The sequence below is a fragment of the Callorhinus ursinus genome, unplaced genomic scaffold, assembly GCF_003265705.2.
Source record: "Callorhinus ursinus isolate GAN/ISIS: 27379988/994484 unplaced genomic scaffold, GSC_fseal_2.0 scaffold48, whole genome shotgun sequence".
NCBI lineage: Eukaryota > Metazoa > Chordata > Mammalia > Carnivora > Otariidae > Callorhinus > Callorhinus ursinus.
The window spans coordinates 10,695,810-10,713,267 of record NW_027397110.1 but is presented as its reverse complement, the minus strand read 5'-3'; the positions used below and the strand labels follow the sequence as shown (position 1 = coordinate 10,713,267).

Sequence of the window (17,458 nt, the reverse complement as noted above, 5' to 3'; positions counted from 1 at the left end):
CTCATTGGCCCATATTGAGTCATACGCCCATTTCTGAACCAATCAGTTTGTATGCGCAGGGAGAGAGGCAAGAATTACCCTGCGACCAATCAAACCCACCCCTGCATGGGGGCGGCGGGGGGGGGGGGATGCCTGATTCCTCTGAAGTCCATGGGCTCCTGGGGGAGGAATGATGTCCGGAAATAATCGGGGTTCAGCTACGGTGGGCATGCAATGTAAGCTCCTGCAGTGGCCACTGTGAGGCGAGGCCTCTCCCATAAGACATGAGGTAGAAGCCAAGCAGCACTCAGCTCCCACATCCTGTCCTAGAATTATGAGGGAAGGGGTGTATGTCTAGGGGGAAGGTCTGGGGAGAGTTTGGGCTCTTGGGGCTTCTCTCCTCCCCCAGTTGGTCTTTCCAGTACCACACATCTGCCCCCACCCCAACGTGAAGGGAAGCAACAAGAAGAGGAGAACATTCAGATGTGTTTCTCTTTATTGTTAGCGCCTTCTCTGAGTGGAGGGCAACTCTTCCCAGTCGTATCTAATACTTTGAGCTCTTGTTTTTGCTCTTTTCTCCAAATCTCTCATCCAGTGCTTTCTGTAAGTTCATATTCATCGCATTTTTCTGGTGCCACCGTCCTGCAGAGAGCAGGGAAGGAGCCAGCCCAGATCACCCAGAGGACTTCTGGAGTGCCTGGGCCCCAGTGGTGATTCATGCCTCTCCCAGGCCCACCCCAGAGCTCTACCTGCTGCTCTGGTCTCCCTCTGCACCTTGGGGCCAACACACCCTGCCCGGGTAGGGGAGCGCCCGCCTCCCACAGCCCAGCACCCCCACGTACCCAGATCGTCCGTCTTCCTGCCATGCCAGTGTTCTATGTCCCTCACTGATTTCTCAATCACCTCTGGGGTGTAGGAGGCCTTCATGAGGCTCTTCGTCTCCTCGGGGGCCCCTGTGGAACCCCATGAAGAAACCCCCAGAAGCCCCAAGTCAACGGAGGTCAGGCACTCAAGAATTCATATCTGGGTGTCAGTTTCCCTATGGATGGTGGACTGTGGGAGGGCAGGGATGTGGAGAGGCGGGCCTGGGTTCAAACACCAACTCTGGCATTTATGAACAGTGTGGCCTCAGACAAGTATTTAACCTCTCAGAGCTTTGGTCTCTTTATCTATTCAAAGGAATAAAATTTTCTTGCAAGATTGGGAAGATTACATTATTGGAAATTGGTTGGACCATCTGGCATGGGACAATTAATATCTGTGTTTTCAGAAAATTTATTTCTAGTGGCACCTGGGTGGCTCAGTCAGTTAAGAGTCTGCCTTCGGCTCGGGTCATGATCTCAGGGTCCTGGAATTGGGCCCTGCATTGGGCTCCCTGCTCAGTGGGGAGCCTGCTTCTCCCTCTCCTCCCTGCTTGTGCTCTCTTGCTATCTCTGTCTCTCTCTCTCTCAAATAAATAAATAAAATCTTTAAAAAATTTATTTCTATATTGCATTGTATGTTAACTAAAATTTAAATTAAAAGAAAATGTATTTCTATGTGGACAGTTAAAATACACACACACAAAAATAAGTTATCAGGATCAAGAGTCAGCAGAAACATCAGAGGACCAAATCCCAAAAGATAGCAAGGATTCAAATGATCAATTACAGAATATAAAATAAGTGTATTTAATGTTTGAAATCATGAAAGACAGAATAAAAGTATCAGTAAAGAATAAGAAATTACCCAGAAAGAACAGATTAGTAAAAGAAGCAAGTGGGATTTCAGAAACAAAACCTATAATTGAAAAATAAATTCAATGGATGATAAGATGTCTGGGATTTGCTTTGAAATAATGCAGGGTGGGCAGATGGATGGGTGGGAGAAAAGATGAAACGAGATTGGCCATGGATTAATTGCTGAAGCTGGGTTACAAGTGCAACATAATAGTCATTAAATTATTCTCTCTTCTTTTAAGTTTGAAAATTGGCATCAGAATGTTTAAAAGAAAATTCAGGGGATAAGGAAAATAGCAGATGAGAGGCAGCTAAGAAAAAAATGGTCAACTGGAAGATACAGCTAAAGAAGCTAGGGGGGCACCTGGGTGGCTCAGTTGGTTAAGCATCCAACTATTGATCTCAGCTCAGGGTCATGAGTTCAAGGCCTGCATTGGGCTACACACTGGGCGTGGAGTCTGCTAAAGAAAAAAAGAAGACATTAACTAGAATGCAGCATACAGGAGGGAAAAAGATGTGGAAAATATGAAAACGCTAAGATGAAGTTCTGATATATGTGTAAGTGGAGTTCTGAAGGTGAGACTGGAGAAACCAGAGAGGTAGCATTTGAAAAGATAATCATAGTAGGAATTTTTCCAGAATTAGTGCAATATATGAATTCTCAGACTCAAGAATCAGTTTCCCAATCAGCATACGTAAAAAGAATTCTTTAGCTAGGTACATCCAAGTAAAACTTGAAATACCAGAACCAAAGAAATCTTAGAAGTGGCCATACATTGATGTATATTTACATCAATACATATGCATATACATAAATTATACATAATATACATGGGTTTTAATTTATGGGGTAAAATAATGACGATGATCTCTAACCATCTTTGAAGATTTACTATGTGCCAAGCACATTCTCAGAGCTTGATAGAGCTTACTCATGGAATCTTCTCAACAACCCTAAGAAGTAGGTATGATTATTATCCCCCTCTTACTGTTGAAGTCACGGAAACACAGAAAGGTTAAGCCACTCCTCTAAAGTCCCACAGCTGGTAAGTTAACGATCGAGGGCCCAAACCAGACCCTGTGGCCCCAGAATCCACAGCTGAAACTACTTTGCTTCTGTAGAATTAAAATTCGGTAAAATAATAACATGTAAGCTGAGATGGGGGCAGAGAGAATAAAATTGAGGCCTGTTAGTGTCCTATATTATTCAGGAAAGCAAATATCTTGTTCAACTTTAGAATGTGTTAGTTACGTGTGTAAAAATGTCAAAGGTAACCACTAAAAAATAAGGAGATTAAAGACACAAATTGGAAAAAAAGAAACTTCACTCAAATGCAAAACAAGGAAGGAGGGAAAAAGGCAGCACCAACAGAAAACACAAAATAAAGTCATAAGAATAATTCCAAATGTATCAGGGATTAGTGTAAATATAAGTAGACTAAGACCCATTGATGAAAAAAACGATCAGACTACAGAACAGATTTTCCAAATATATATTATGTAAAGCATAGGTAAAACAAAAGGACACAGAGAAAGGATAAACATGGAATCACAAGAGTGATTGATTGCTCCTCTATGAGGGACCCTGAAGGATGGGGGTGCAAACTTTCATCTCCGGGGCTGGAGAGCTGGGCGGCCATATTTATCCCATCCCTGCCTGAGCGCTGAAAGCCTTCAGGGAACAAAACAGCGCCACCTAGTGGAGACTGGAACTGTTTACACTGAGCCGTGAGCACTGGAGTCGCATTTCCACTGAAACAAGCCTGAGAATCAGTACAACAGGCCCCTCCCCCAGAAGACGGGTACAAAAACAACTTGCTGGCACCAAGTCTACTGATCATAGAGGGCTGGAAAGCTTCAGCTCTAGGGGAAAGGGGATTTAGCTTCCTTTTCACTTTTATTCGTTTTTAATTATTATTTTTTCATTTATTTTCTCATTTTTAATTTATTTTTAAACTTTTATTATTATTTTTAAAATTTTTATTGTTATATATTTATTTTATTTTATTTTTTTATTTTATTTTTGGATCTAGATTCTTTTAACAAGCAGACCAAAACACACATAGGACCTAGGGGTTTTTTTGCTTTTTTGTTTTGTTGGGTTTTTTTCTTTCTTTCTTTCTTCTTTTCTTTTCTGGACAAAATGACAAGATGGAGAAATTCACCTCCCAGAAAAAGAACAGGAAGTAGTACTCATGGCCAGGGATTTAATGCAGATATAAGTAAGATGTCTGAACCAGAGTTTACAACAATGATTATAAGGACACTAGCTGGGCTTGAAAAAAAGCATAAAGACTAGAGAATCCCTACTGCAGAGATAAAGGACTAAAATCTAGTCAGGCTGAGGTTAAAAATGCTATAACCAAGATGCAAACCCAAATGGATACCATACTAATGAGGATGGATGAAGCAAAAGAACGAATCAGTGATATAGAAGATGAAATTATGGAAAATAATGAAGCTGAAAAGAAGAGGGAAACAAAAGTAATGGACCACGAAGGCAGACTTAGGGAACTCAGCAACTCATTAAAACGTAATAATATTCGTATCATAGAAGTTGCAGAAGATGGAGACAGAGAAAAAGGGGCAGGAAGTTTATTCCAACAAATTACAGCTGAAAACTTCCCTAATCTAGGGAAGGACACAGACATCAAAATCCAAGAAACACAGAGAACTCCCATTAAATTCAACAAAAGCTTACCCCAAAGATACAAATGTAGTAATCCGAAGAGGTACATGCACCCCGATGTTTATAGCAGCAATGTCCACAATAGCCAAACTATGGAAAGAGCCAAGATGTTCATCGACAGATGAATGGATAAAGAAGATGTGATACACACACACACACACACACACACACACACACACACACACACACACAATGGAATATTATGCAGCCATCAAAAGGAATGAAATCTTGCCATTTGCAACAACATGATGGAACTGGAAAGTATTATGCTGAGCAAGACCTGTATCATATGATCTCACTGATACGAGCAATTCTTAATCTCAGGAGACAAACTGAGGGTTGCTGGAGTGGTGGGGGGTGGGAGGGATGGGGTGGCTGGGTGATAGACATGGGGGAGGGTATGTGCTATGGTGAGTGCTGTGAATTGTGTAAGACTGTTGAATCACAGACCTGTACCTCTGAAACAAATAACACATTATATGTTAAAAAGAAGAAGAAGAAGAAGAAGAAGATAGTAGGAGGGGTAAAATGAAGCAGGGGAAATCGGAGGGGAGACGAACCATGAGAGACTATGGACTCTGAAAAACAAACAGGGCTCTAGAGGGGAGGGGGGTGGGAGGATGGGTTAGCCTGGTGATGGGTATTAAAGAGGGCACGTATTGAATGGAGCACTGGGTGTTATACACAATGAATCATGGAACACTACATCAAAAACTAATGATGTAATGTATGGTGATTAAGATAACATAATAAAATTTTTTTAAAAAGTCAACAAAAGCTTGGTGACAACCAAGGCATGTCATAGTCAAATTCACAAAATACACAGAAAAGGGAAGAATCCTGAAAGCAGCTTTAAGGAAAGGACTTTAAGGGGAAAAGGTCCTTAACCTACAAGGGAAGACAGATCAGGTTCACGGCAGATCTGTCCACAGAAACTTGTCAGGTCAGAAGAGACTGGTAGGATATATTCAAAGTGCTGAATGGGAAAAATATGCAGCCAAGAATTCTTTATCCAGCAAGGCTGTCATTCAGAATAGAAGGAAACATAAAGAGTTTCCCAGACAAACAAAAACTAAAGGAGTTCATAACCACTAAACCACCCTGCAAGAAATTTTGAGGGGGACTCTGAGTGGAGAAAAAAGACCAAAAGCAACAAAAACTAGAAAGGACCAGAGAACACCACCAGAAACCCCAACTCCACAGGTAACACAATGGCACTAAATTCATATCTTTCAATAGTTGCTCTGAATGTAAATGGACTAAATGTTCCAATCAAAAAACAGGGTATTAGAATGGATAAAAAACAAAACAAAACAAGATCCATCTATATGCTGTTTACAAAAGACCTGTTTTGAACCTAAAGAAACCTGCAGATTGAAAGCGAACCATTTATCATGCTAATGGAGGTCAAAAGAAAGCCAGAGCGGCCATGCTTTTATCAGACAAACTAGATTTTATTTTTTTATTATTTTAAAGATTTATTTATTTATTTTATATAGAGAGAGCATGAGCAGGAGGGAAGGAAAGAATCTTAAACAGACTCCACACTGAGCACAGAGCCCAACGTGGGGGTCGATCTCATGACCCTTAGATCATGACCTGAGCTGAAACCAAGAGTCAGATGTTTAACCAACTGAGCCACCCAGGTGCCCCACAAACTAGATTTTAAAACAAAGGTTGTAACAAAAGATAAGGAAGGTCATTATATCATAATTAAGGGGTCTATCCATCAAGAAGATTTAACAATTGTAAATATGCCCCAAACTTGGGAGCACACAAATATATAAATCAATGACTAATAAACATAAAGAAAGTCATTGATAATAATACAATAATAATAGGAGACTTTAAACCCCACTTACAGCAAAGGACAGATGATCTAAGCAGAAAATCAACAAGGAAATCAACAAGGAATGACACACTGGACCAGATGGACTTAACAGATATATTCAGAACATTTTATCCTAAAACAGCAGAATACACATTCTTTTTTTTTTTTTTCAGAGTGCACATGGAACATTCTCCATAATAGGTCACATGCTGGGTCACAATCAACCCACAACAAGTACAAAAAGATTAAGATCATACCATGCATATTTTCAGGCCACAAAGCTATGAAACGTGAAGTCAACCACAAGAAAAAAATTGGAGAGACTTCAAATACATGGAGGTTAAAGAATATCCTGCTAAAGAATGAATGGGTTAATTAAGAAATTAAGGAATAAAAAAAATACATGGAAGCAAATGAAAATGAAAACACGACAGTCCAAAACCTTTGGGATGCAGCAAAGGCAGTCCTAAGAGGGAAGTATATTACAATACAGGCCTTCCTCAAGAAGTAAGAAAAGTCTCAAATATACAACCTAACCTTACACCTAAAGGAGCTAGAAAAGGAAGAGCAAATAAAGCCTAAAACCAGAAGAAGAAGGGAAATAATAAAGATTAGAGCAGAAATAAAGGCTATAGAAACAACAACAAAACCAGTGGAACTGATCAATGAAACTAGGAGCTGGTTCTTTGAAAGAATTAATAAAGTTGATAAACCAGATAAACCAGACTCATCAAAAAGAAAAGAGAAAGGACCCAAATAGACAAAATCATGAATGAAAGAGGAAAGATCACAACCAATGCGAACAATTATAAGAGACTACTATGAAAAATTATACACCAACAAACTGGGCAATCTGGAAGAAATGGACAAATTCCTAGAAACTTACAAACTACCAAAACTGAAATAGGAAGAAATAGAAAATTTGAACAGACCTATACCAGCAAAGAAATTGAATCAGTAATCAAAAATGTCCCAACAAACAAAAGTCCTGAGCCAGATAGCTTCCCAGGGGAATTCTACCAGCCATTTAAAGAAGAGTTAATACCTATTCACAAACCATTCCAAAAAATAGAAATGGAAGGAAAACTTCCAAACTCATTCTACAAAGCCAGCATTACCTTGATTCCAAAACCAGACAAAGACCCCACTAAAAAGTAGAATTACAGGCCAATATCCCTGATGAACATGGATGCAAAATTCTCAATAAAATACTAGCAAATCAAATTCAACAGGACATTAAAAGAATTATTCACCATGATCAAGTGGGATTTATTCCTGGGCTGCAGGGTTGATTCAGTATTAACAAATCAATCAACATGATACACCACATTAATAAAAGAAAGGATAAGAACCATATGATTCTGTTAATAGGTCCAGAAAAACCATTTGACAAAATACAGCATCCGTTCTTTTTTTTTTCTCTTTTTATTTTTATTTGCATTTATTCTGCAGAATTTACTCCCGGGCCATAAGTTTTTGTTTCTTCAGTTTCTTCTGGGATATCTTTTTCTTCTGTGCAACCTCCTCTTCTGGTTTAGGAACAATCTGCTCTTTTTCAGTAAGGATCATCTCAATGTGGCAGGGAGAGGTCATGTACGGGTTAATCCGACCATGAGCCCTGTATGTTCTACGCCGCATCTTGGGGGCTTTGTTCACCTGGATGTGCTCAATGACCAGAGAATCAACATCTAAACCCTTAAGTTCAGCATTACTCTCTGCATTTTTAAGCACGTGCAGTAAAAATTCAGCACTCTTCTTGGGCCACCGACCCTGTGTCCAGCCCCACTGTTTGGCCTGGGCACACCTACCAACTCCACCACTGTAGTGACGGAATGGCACACACTGCTTCTGTAAAGTGACGTCTTTCAGATACTTGGTGGCTTTTCGGATATGCATACCCTTGATGGCCTGGGCAGTTTCACGTGTGTTCTTAAAGTGAACACGAAGATTTGAACCTCTTGATTTATATGGTTTCGTAGGGTTTTCTGGGTCAAGCGAATAGCGAACCATTTTCAGAGGTCACCTCAGGCCGCTTAGGGGGAAAGAGGAAGAGCCTACAGCATCCGTTCTTGATAAAAACCCTCAACAACTCAACAAAGTAGGCATAGATGGAACATACCTCAACACCATAAAGGCCATATATGAAAGACCCACAGTTAATATTCTCAATGGGGAAAAACTGAGAGCCTTTCCCGTATAGTCAGGAACAAGGCAGGATATCCATTCTCACCATTACTATTTAACATAGTACTGGAAGTCTTAGCTTCAGCAATCAGACAACAAAAAGAAATAGAGGACATCCGAATCGGCAAGGAAGAAGTCAAACTTTCACTATTTGCAGACAACACGATACTCTATGTAGAAAACCCAAAGGACTCCACCGAAAAATTGCTAGAACTAATACATGAATTCAGCAAAGTCATAGCATATAAAATCAATGCGCAGAAATCTGTTGCATTTCTATATATCAATAATGAAGCAGCAGAAAAAGAAATCAAGGAATTGATCCTATTTGCCATCGCACCAAAAACAATAAGATACCTAAGAATCAACCTAACTAAAGAGGTAAAAGATCTGTACTCGGAAAACTATACAACAGTTATGAAAGAAACTGAAGAGGACACAAAGAAATGGAAAAGCATCCCATGCTCATGGATTGGAAGAACATTGTTGAAATGTCTACACTACCCAAAGCAATCTACACATTTAATGAAATCCCTATCAAAATACCACCGGCATTTTTCACAGAGCTAGACCAAACAATCCTAAAATTTGTATGGAACCACAAAAGACACAAAGTAGCCAAAACAATTCTGAAAAAGAAAAATAAAACTGGAGGTATCAAGATCCTGGATTTCAACCACTATTACAAAGCTGTAGTCATCAAGATAGTATAGCACCGGCACAAAAACAGCTACATAGACCAATGGAACAGAATAGAGAACCCAGAAATGGTCCTAAAACTATATGGTCAACTAATCTTCAACAAAGCAGGAAAGAACATCCAATGGAAAAAAAGACAGTCTCTTCAACAAATGGGGTTGGGAAAACTGGACAGCAACACACAGAAGAATGAAACCAGACCACTTACACTATACACAAAAGTAAATTCAAAGTGGATGAAAGACCTAAATGTGAGACTGGAAACCATCAAAATCCTAGAGGAAAATTCAGGCAACAACCTCTTTGACCTTGGCTGTAGCAACCTCTTACTAGACATCACTGGAGGCAATGGAAACAAAAGCAAAAATGAACTATTGGGACTTCCATCAAGATAAAAACTTTTGCACAGTGATGGAAATAGTCAACAAGACTAAAAGGTAGTCTACGGATTGGGAGAAAATACTTGCAAACAACATGTCTGATAAAGGGTTAGTATCCAAAATCCATCAAGAACTTATTAAACTCAACACCCCAAAACCAAATAACCCAGTTAAGAAATGGGTAGAAGGCATGAATAGACACTTTTCTAAGGAAGACATCAGGTGGCTAATACACACATGAAGAAATACAAATCAAAACCACGATGGGATATCACAAGAAGCGACAGGTGTTGGCAAGGATGCAGAGAAAGGGGAACCCCCCTATACTGTTGGTGGGAATGCAAACTGGTGCATTCTGGAGAACAGTATGGAGGTTCCTCAGAAAACTAATAATAGAATTACCCTACAACCTAACAACTGCACTACTAGGTATTTACCCAAAGGATACAAAAATACAGATTTGAAGGGGTACATGCACCCTGATGTTTATAGCAGCATTATCAACAATAGCCAAATTATGGGGGGATCCCAAATGTCCATTGACTGATGAATGGGTAAAGGAGATGTGGTGTATATATTTAATGAAATATTACTCAGCCATCAAAAAGAATGAAATCCTGCCATTTGCAATGATTTGGATGGAGCTAGAGTGTGTTACGCTAAGCAAAATAAGTCAGTCAGAGAAAGACAAATACCACATTCGCTCATGTGTGGAATTTAAGAAACAAAACAGATGAACATATGGAAAGAGGGGGAAAAAAGGAGAGGGGGGAAAGAGACTCTTAATGATTGAGAACAGACTGAGGAATGATGGAGGGAGGAGAGTGGGGGATGGATCAGATGGGTGATGGGTATTAAAGAGGACACTTGTTGTGATGAGCACTAGGTGTTGTATGTAAATGATGATTCACTGAATTCTACTCCTGAAACCGATATTGCATTATATGTTTACTAAAATTTAAATAAAAATTAAAAAAAAGAAACCTAAGAAAACTGCATAGTCCTTATAGAAAAAAAATTATAAAATGTAATTTACAGATACGGAAAGAAGACTTAAATTAATGGACCTGCCTAGCATATTCATGGATTGGAAAATTCCTTATCATAATAAGGCTGACCATTGCCCCTAATTTGAGCTCTAGATTCAACATACTTCCAATTAAAATCTCAACAGGGTTTTTGTTTTGTTTGGTTGTAGAAATTGACAAGGTGGGTCTAAAATCTCTATGGGAGAGTCAGGGACCTCAAATAGCCAAACCTTAGCTGGTGGTGGTTGTGGAGAAGCAGGCTGATATCTGCCCAACCAGATACCAGACTACCTCTCATACTTGGTCATTAAAAACATAATAGTCAACCAATGGGCAGAATGGAGAGCCTGGAAACTGACCCCTGCGCACGTGGAAGCTTGGTGGACACCAGTGGTACCACTGCGGGTCCCTGGGGGCAGGGGTGAAACTACCCAGTAAAGGGTTCTGAGACAATTGGTAATCCACATAAAGGAGGAATTAAACAGGAATCCCTGCTTCTCACTGACAACAGAAATCAACTCCGGGTGGATTAAAGGCTTAAATGTGAAAAGCAAAACTAAACATTTTGAAAGACCATATAAAAGATTTTCTTTATGACTCAGCATGGGATAGGATTTCTTCAACCCACTCTTCCTAGAACCTTCTCTCTGAGGAAATAGCAATCCTCTCCTCCCAGGCTTTCAGGTCAGAAGCCTTGAATTCAACCTTAATTCCTCTCTCATACACCCCAGATCCATTTATTAGCATATTCTGTGTGCTCCAGCTTACACAAATACCCAGAATCCTACCATATTGTACAATGGTACCTCCAGAGTTGTGCAGGGCCCCAGCCCTGCTCCCTAGACAAGCCATCATCATCTCTCCTACCTGGGTTTTTGCAGTCGACTCCTCACTGGTCTCCCCGTTTCCGCCCCAGCTCCCCTGCAACTATTCTCAACGACAACGAGAATGGTCTTTTAACCAACAATGCCATTCTCCTGCTTGAGACGCTCCCCTGGCTTCCCCACCCCGCCAAGGGAAAAGATTTTCTGGCGGCCTTCCCCACCGAGCCCATCTCCTGTCTGAGTTCCTCTCCCTTGCCCTGGTTCAGCCACAACCCGGATCAGCAAGGGCAAGGCTGACGGGGTGGGTAGAAACAAGAGGGATGCCTGGGTGAAGGCCACTGGTGCCAAGGCTGAATGAAGCCCGAATTTATGGCTCACCGTAAGATAGCAATGCGAGCCAATCCGTTAGGGAAAATATAACAATTGACTCTTGTTGAGCGGGTGGGTACAAGCTGGTTTGCGCTGGTTCCAGCACCACCCCTCGCACGGCTGCCAAGGTTGTGTTTCTCAGGCTGGCGAAACATGCACAGATGTCTCTTAGACAATTGTTTTATGTCTGGGTAGATGTTACCATATAAGGTTGTGCGCACCCTCGGGTGATAATTATTACAGAGACAAATGGAAGGCAGGAACTCTGAGGCCCAGAACAGAAGACAATCTGAGCTGTCTTCTCTCTCCCTCCTCCAGCACCACCCCTTCTCCAGGCTCAAAGAAAGAGCCAGAAAGGCTTCCCGTGGCTGTCTGGTTCCTTGGGTGACGGGGATCTGAGCCCAGTGAGGAGGTCTGCCAGGCCCTGGGGGCACGGGAGAGGGCCTGGCAGGACAGAGGGAAGAAAGAAGAGTACCAGAAGGATGTCATGTTTGGCAATGAGGCAAAACTCGAACGTTGGGGGCCGAGAGAGTCCCCTGCGGGCAGGCTGTGGACCCCCAGCTGAGCAGGCCATTAAACCACTTTGGGAACAGGGTCATAGCTAGGGAAGTGACCCAAAGCCAAGGAAAGACTCTGGGGCTTTGGAGGCAGCAGAAAAACGTGGATTTGAGCTCTGATCCACCTCCTGTTATTGAGAGATCTTGGGCAAACTGTTTCCGATGAGTCCCTGAAATGGAGCTAATAGCTCTCACCCCAAACAAACAGGGCTACGGTTGGCCCTCAGGAAACACTGCACATTGCTGTCCGAATCTCCAACCCACCCTTCTCCCCAGGCGGTGCCACCCCACAGCTCCGGGAAGGAAAAACAATGGCCTGCCAGCTACTCGTTTCGAGCCCCAGGCCAAGCACCTTCAAGTGGCATTTCAGAGCCCTGTCAATGACCCAATGAGGGCCACGTCATCATTATTATCCCCATGGTGCCAAGAAGGTGACCGAGGCCCAGAGAGGTGAAGGATCCCGCCCGAGGCCACACCCAGGAAGTGGCAGAGCTGAGCTTTGAACCTAGGAAGCCTGACATTGTCACTGTGACCAGAGGTGCCCAGGCCAGCCAGGGGTGCCCGGGCCTCCCTCTGGCAGACTAGGACACCAGAGGTCCCCGAGGGAGTGAGGAGCTATTTGCCAACTAGGATGGATCATCTGCATGGTGAGAATACATTTGCCCGGGGCCTGGATATTCCCAGCACAAGGCACAGGGCCTGGCCCAGAGAGGGCGCTTGGTGGCCACGCAATGAGTGTCCCGTGTCCCCAGGAATGTGTCCTGGGTCTCAGACCCCCTAGGGGTACAGGAAGGGGTGGCTTGGGACCCACAGGTGTTGACAGCCCCTCACCCTTGCCCCTTGGCCTGACCTTGAGACAAGTTTGATCGCATGTTGTAGCCCAAATCATAGTAGTCTGAGAAGATGGAGGTGATTTCCACGGGACTCTGGGTCCTGCTGGGCCATGAGTTTGCCCTCCTCTGGCCCTCAAAGACCTCGCCGATGGCCCTTCGAGCCTGCGCAGCGAGCAAGGGAGAAGAGACAAGGGATAGAGAAGCAGGGTCAGCCCTCTATCTCCCCCCAACCCCTCCTCCCTCGCACCTGCCCCACTGCTATACTGCAGCCTTCAACCAGGCCCAGGGCTGGGAGCTGGGAGAGCGGAAGGCCCTCCATTCCTCACACCACCCCAGCTCCCACACGGGCACAAGTGATGGTAGTGATCATAGAACCTCCTCCCTGCTTTGAGCACCTACTGTATGTCATCAGAAGAGGTCTTCATAAGCTCATATTACTCCTGCCATTTTATAAATGAGGAAGCTGGGCCTCAGGGCAGGACTCACCCGGTCGCCACAGCTGATAAACCGCAGAGCCCCGCTTGCCTCTAGAACAGAGGCATCCCCCACGTCAACTCGGGGTGGCTCCTTAGATTTCACTGGGGCCAACTCCTTCCTGTACCAGCGAGGGACCTGGAAGGCTCAGAGTGGCTGAGCCCAGGCCTAGGAGCCAGGAAACTGGGGTTTGAGTCCCAGTTCTGCCATAAACCAGCTGCTGACATTGGGCAAGTCTCTGGTCTTCTCTGGGCCTCAGTTTCCCTACTTGTAAAATGGGGGTGGGGGCAGAACTGGATGGTCTTTGAAGTAGCTTCCAGCTCTGATAATCACTAGCTCAGTGACACCCACAATGTGTCAAAGATAGATAGAAAAACCAGATCTCCTGATTCAAACCCAGGACAATGATGGCCAAAGAGAGAAATGACGGCTTCCAAGGCTGAGAGGGGCAGTGAGAGATAGTGACCATAGAGCCAGCCTCAAACTGGGATAAGATCTTCCAAGTAGGACAGGGCATTTAGGATTGTGACCTCCCAGACTAGCAGGTGGGTGTGGTCACCACACCTTAAGATGACAAAGAAGAGGGGGACCCAGCCCTTTGTGATCCTGGGAATTCCACTTGCTCAGTGTGACCCCGAGCAGATCACATCACCTCTCTGAACCTCTGTTGTACTATATGTTCAAAAAGAAGCCATAAGTCAGGCCTGGCCTACCGCACAACATAGTCACTGTGGGGGTTGAGGTGATAGCTTTAATCTATGTCTCAAAACTCCAGAGCAAGAAGAACTCCTAGCATTTGACCAGAAACAGCAGTTTTATCTCAACTTTCAGTTGACCGGTAGTGATTCTCTGGAATAATGTATCAGGTGGGGGAATGGTGCCAGCATCGACTAGTGATGTCTGCCACGAATGCAGTCTAGGAAAGTTGGGGTATGAATGCCATTTGTCAGCCTGATCTAGTCCAACTGCCTCACTTGACAGAGGTAGACACTAGAGCCCAGAGAGGGGAAGTGACTTATCCAAAGTCACCCAGCATTCAGGGGGCAGAGCCAGGATCAAACCCAACTCTTCTGATCCCCAGTCAATGCTGTCTCCTTTAGGAGACTTGTTAAAAGCATCTAATCCAACACCAGCCTTATAACTGAAAAGTAGTAAGGGCCAGGCCCCCAGAATACGTTGGCCCAGCTTGGATCCTCATCCCATAGAACTGGGTGAATTTGGTTAGTTTACTGAAACCCTCTAAGCCTTGGGCTCCGTATCCGTAGGAGGGTGATAATAGTACCTTCCTCACTGGGAAGATCAAATGAGTTGTTTTATGTGGCTCTGCCTGGCATAGTCAACATCCCTCTCGAATGATATTACTGTAGGGACTCTGTGCTCAAGAGCAGGCTCCTTGGGGGTCCTAAGTTTCCATGCATAACGCTTCCACCACCCTTGGTCTCCTGTGCCCGCTCAGATACCTGCTCCTCAGAGACCAGCTCGTCCACCACGTTGCTCCCAAACTTGTGACGAATGTTGTCAGGAATGATGCTGCTCCTCTGGCCCTGGGCTCCTGTGTTGGGGCCTTCCTTCAGCCCCTGGTTCAGCTGAGCCCCCTCTCGGAAAGAAGCCCTGCTCTCCCTCGAGGAGGGTCTATAGCCTCCCTTCCTCGGGGACCCACACTGGGGGTCCATCCCTGGGGACAGACGGTCACTGCTGATGATCGATGGGGGTGGAGTCCTGACCTCCTCCAGGTGGACCTGCCTTAGGGGGCTGCCTCCCCGGTACAGGGTCGGCTGTGGGGAGACTGGGGCCTGGTACTTGAACTTGGAGGTGTCCAAAGGGCTGGGGGCAGTTCTCCAGGGGTTCGTGTCCTGCTGGTCTTCCTTGCTGTTCAGATGGGCCCTGGGCAAAGTGGTTGTACCTGAGCAGGGAGAGAGAGGGAGAGAGGCAGGGAGGGAGGGAAGGAGGGAGGGAAATAGATGAGTGCAGACTGGGGAGTGGGAAGGGAGACAGCGATGGGAGTGGGGAGCGGGGAAAGAGAAAGACACAGAGCCCCAGAGCCTCGGAGCAGCAAAAGAAGGTAAGGGAAACTGAAGGGACTCCACGAGACACTGCTTTCTCTGCTCCTTTTGCTGCCTCTTCTTGCTGGGACCTGCACCCCTGCCTCACACACGCCTACAGAACAGACAGTCCTCACAAAGGTCAAGGATTTAATGATTTTTTTGGAGTCTTCCAGCACAATAGATAGTACCTAAGGAGTGACATGAACATTTTCCAAGACCACCGACTTACCAAGACCCCTGGCTCCCGGGTGTAAGTGACTTATGGGGACACCTAAACATGCATCTTTGTTCCTGGATGGCTGAGAAGACAGGGCACTGGACCACCGTCCTCAGTACAAACCCCAGGCCCCGTGCAAAGACGAGACTCACTGTCCTTTCCCTTCTGAGGCTCCCAGACACTCGGTATCTGCACTCTCTCTCTCTGTCTTCAGTAAACTGCTCTCACTTCCTCTCGGCACGCATTTGATTTCTATCCTGTGTGAAACCAGAGACCATCTTGGCTGGTGCTGCGGGACCCCTCTCTGGGTCCTTGGACCCAGCCAGCCTGCATCAAAGGGATGGGGACAGACAGAAGTCACAGGAGCCAGAAGCACAGGGGAGAAATCAGGAGAGACAGAGGAAGCAGGTAGTTCAGTCTGCCAAGCCTCCCACCAGACGGGATCACCCCCCACATTGTTTTTGACAAAAGGAGTGGCAGCCCCAGACTCTCCAGTCTTGAGGTCTAGCTGTGGGACCTTGATGTCTCTGTGCTTTAGTGAACCTAGCTCCATTTGATTAGTTCCCTTCCCCTCTTTGAACCCCCCAGCGAACCAGTGAAGAAAACCAGCAGCATCGTTGGCTTGGCCAAGTCACAGAGCTGGATGGCCAGGTCTTTGCTCCCCATTCAGAGCTGCTGCCCAATCCCCACTTCCCTCTGCTATTGTCACTATTCAGGTGGTGTCACCCCAGCCACTTCCCTGCTCTCATACCCCCACAGGTCCCTTCCGCTTCTGGCCCTGACTCCCAGTCCCAGGGGGTCCCTGCTCCCAGCCTGCAAGCCTCCTCCCTCTCTTCACCCAAGGCTCCCACCAAACCGGCTACTCCTTCTCCCCCAGCCAATGCCCTGTGCCATCCCACCTCCCAGGGTCTGCCCAGGCTGGTTCTGCTACCTGAGGGCCTGCCCCTCCTTCTCCCTGAGACAGAATCCTACCGCCAGCTCCTTCAAATGTATTCTTACCAGGAAGTCCTCCCTGACGCCCACCCCACGCTGGCCTGGCCCCAGGCTCCACACCCCTTTCACGAGTTTTCCCTTTCTCCATCACTATGGCTACAAACCTTCCCATTTTCCCACCAAGATGGGAGGTGGTGGTCTCACTGAGGCGGGTCCATGGGTGAGTTGACCCTGGACCTCCCTCAGCCCCCACCAGACAAGCCCGGTGCATCGGAGCTGTGGGTGGAGGCCGTCAGCCAGCCCGGGGAGTAGGGGCGGCGGGGCCGGCAGACCCAGAGGAACCCTGTGCCTCATCAATGTAACACATCATTTCTTTTCATGGTCCTACCGCTGACATCAGGATGCATCTGGCAGTTGGTGACCCTTAGTCTAACCAGCAGGGTTTTCTCTTTAAGTGGCGGGTAAGTCACATAAATAACAGCGTATCTGACAACTAACCTGATGGTGACCTAACACAATTTATATAACATGTTACACATGATAATACCCACGTGGTGTATAAATTCTTCCTTATCTTATTCTTTCTTGTATTTTCTGTGCAAAATACGGAAGAGGAGCCGTTTGCCCACCCCCATCCCCTCCTACCACACACACACACACACACACACACACACACACACACACACACACACACACAC

At 45.1% G+C, this 17,458-nt stretch overlaps 1 protein-coding gene across 7 annotated transcripts in view; it reads right to left on the bottom strand.

Annotated features, from left to right (window-relative positions):
* Positions 1–457: 457 nt before the first annotated feature.
* CIMIP4 (ciliary microtubule inner protein 4) overlaps positions 458–17,458 on the bottom strand; it is a 25,143-nt gene continuing 8,142 nt past the window's right edge. For 5 of the 7 annotated variants that reach the window (XM_073882805.1, XM_073882803.1, XM_073882804.1 and 2 more), the window contains 4 exons: positions 15,026–15,468; positions 13,109–13,253; positions 822–932; positions 458–621 (listed from right to left, as the gene is read on the bottom strand). In XM_073882805.1, coding sequence (XP_073738906.1) covers positions 524–621; positions 822–932; positions 13,109–13,253; positions 15,026–15,468 — 797 coding nt within the window. In that variant the 3' untranslated portion in view covers positions 458–523. Of the gene's footprint in view, positions 622–821; positions 933–13,108; positions 13,254–15,025; positions 15,469–15,979; positions 16,085–17,458 lie in introns of all 7 variants that reach the window. The other 2 variants (XM_073882807.1, XM_025882090.2) reach the window with 1 other exon arrangement.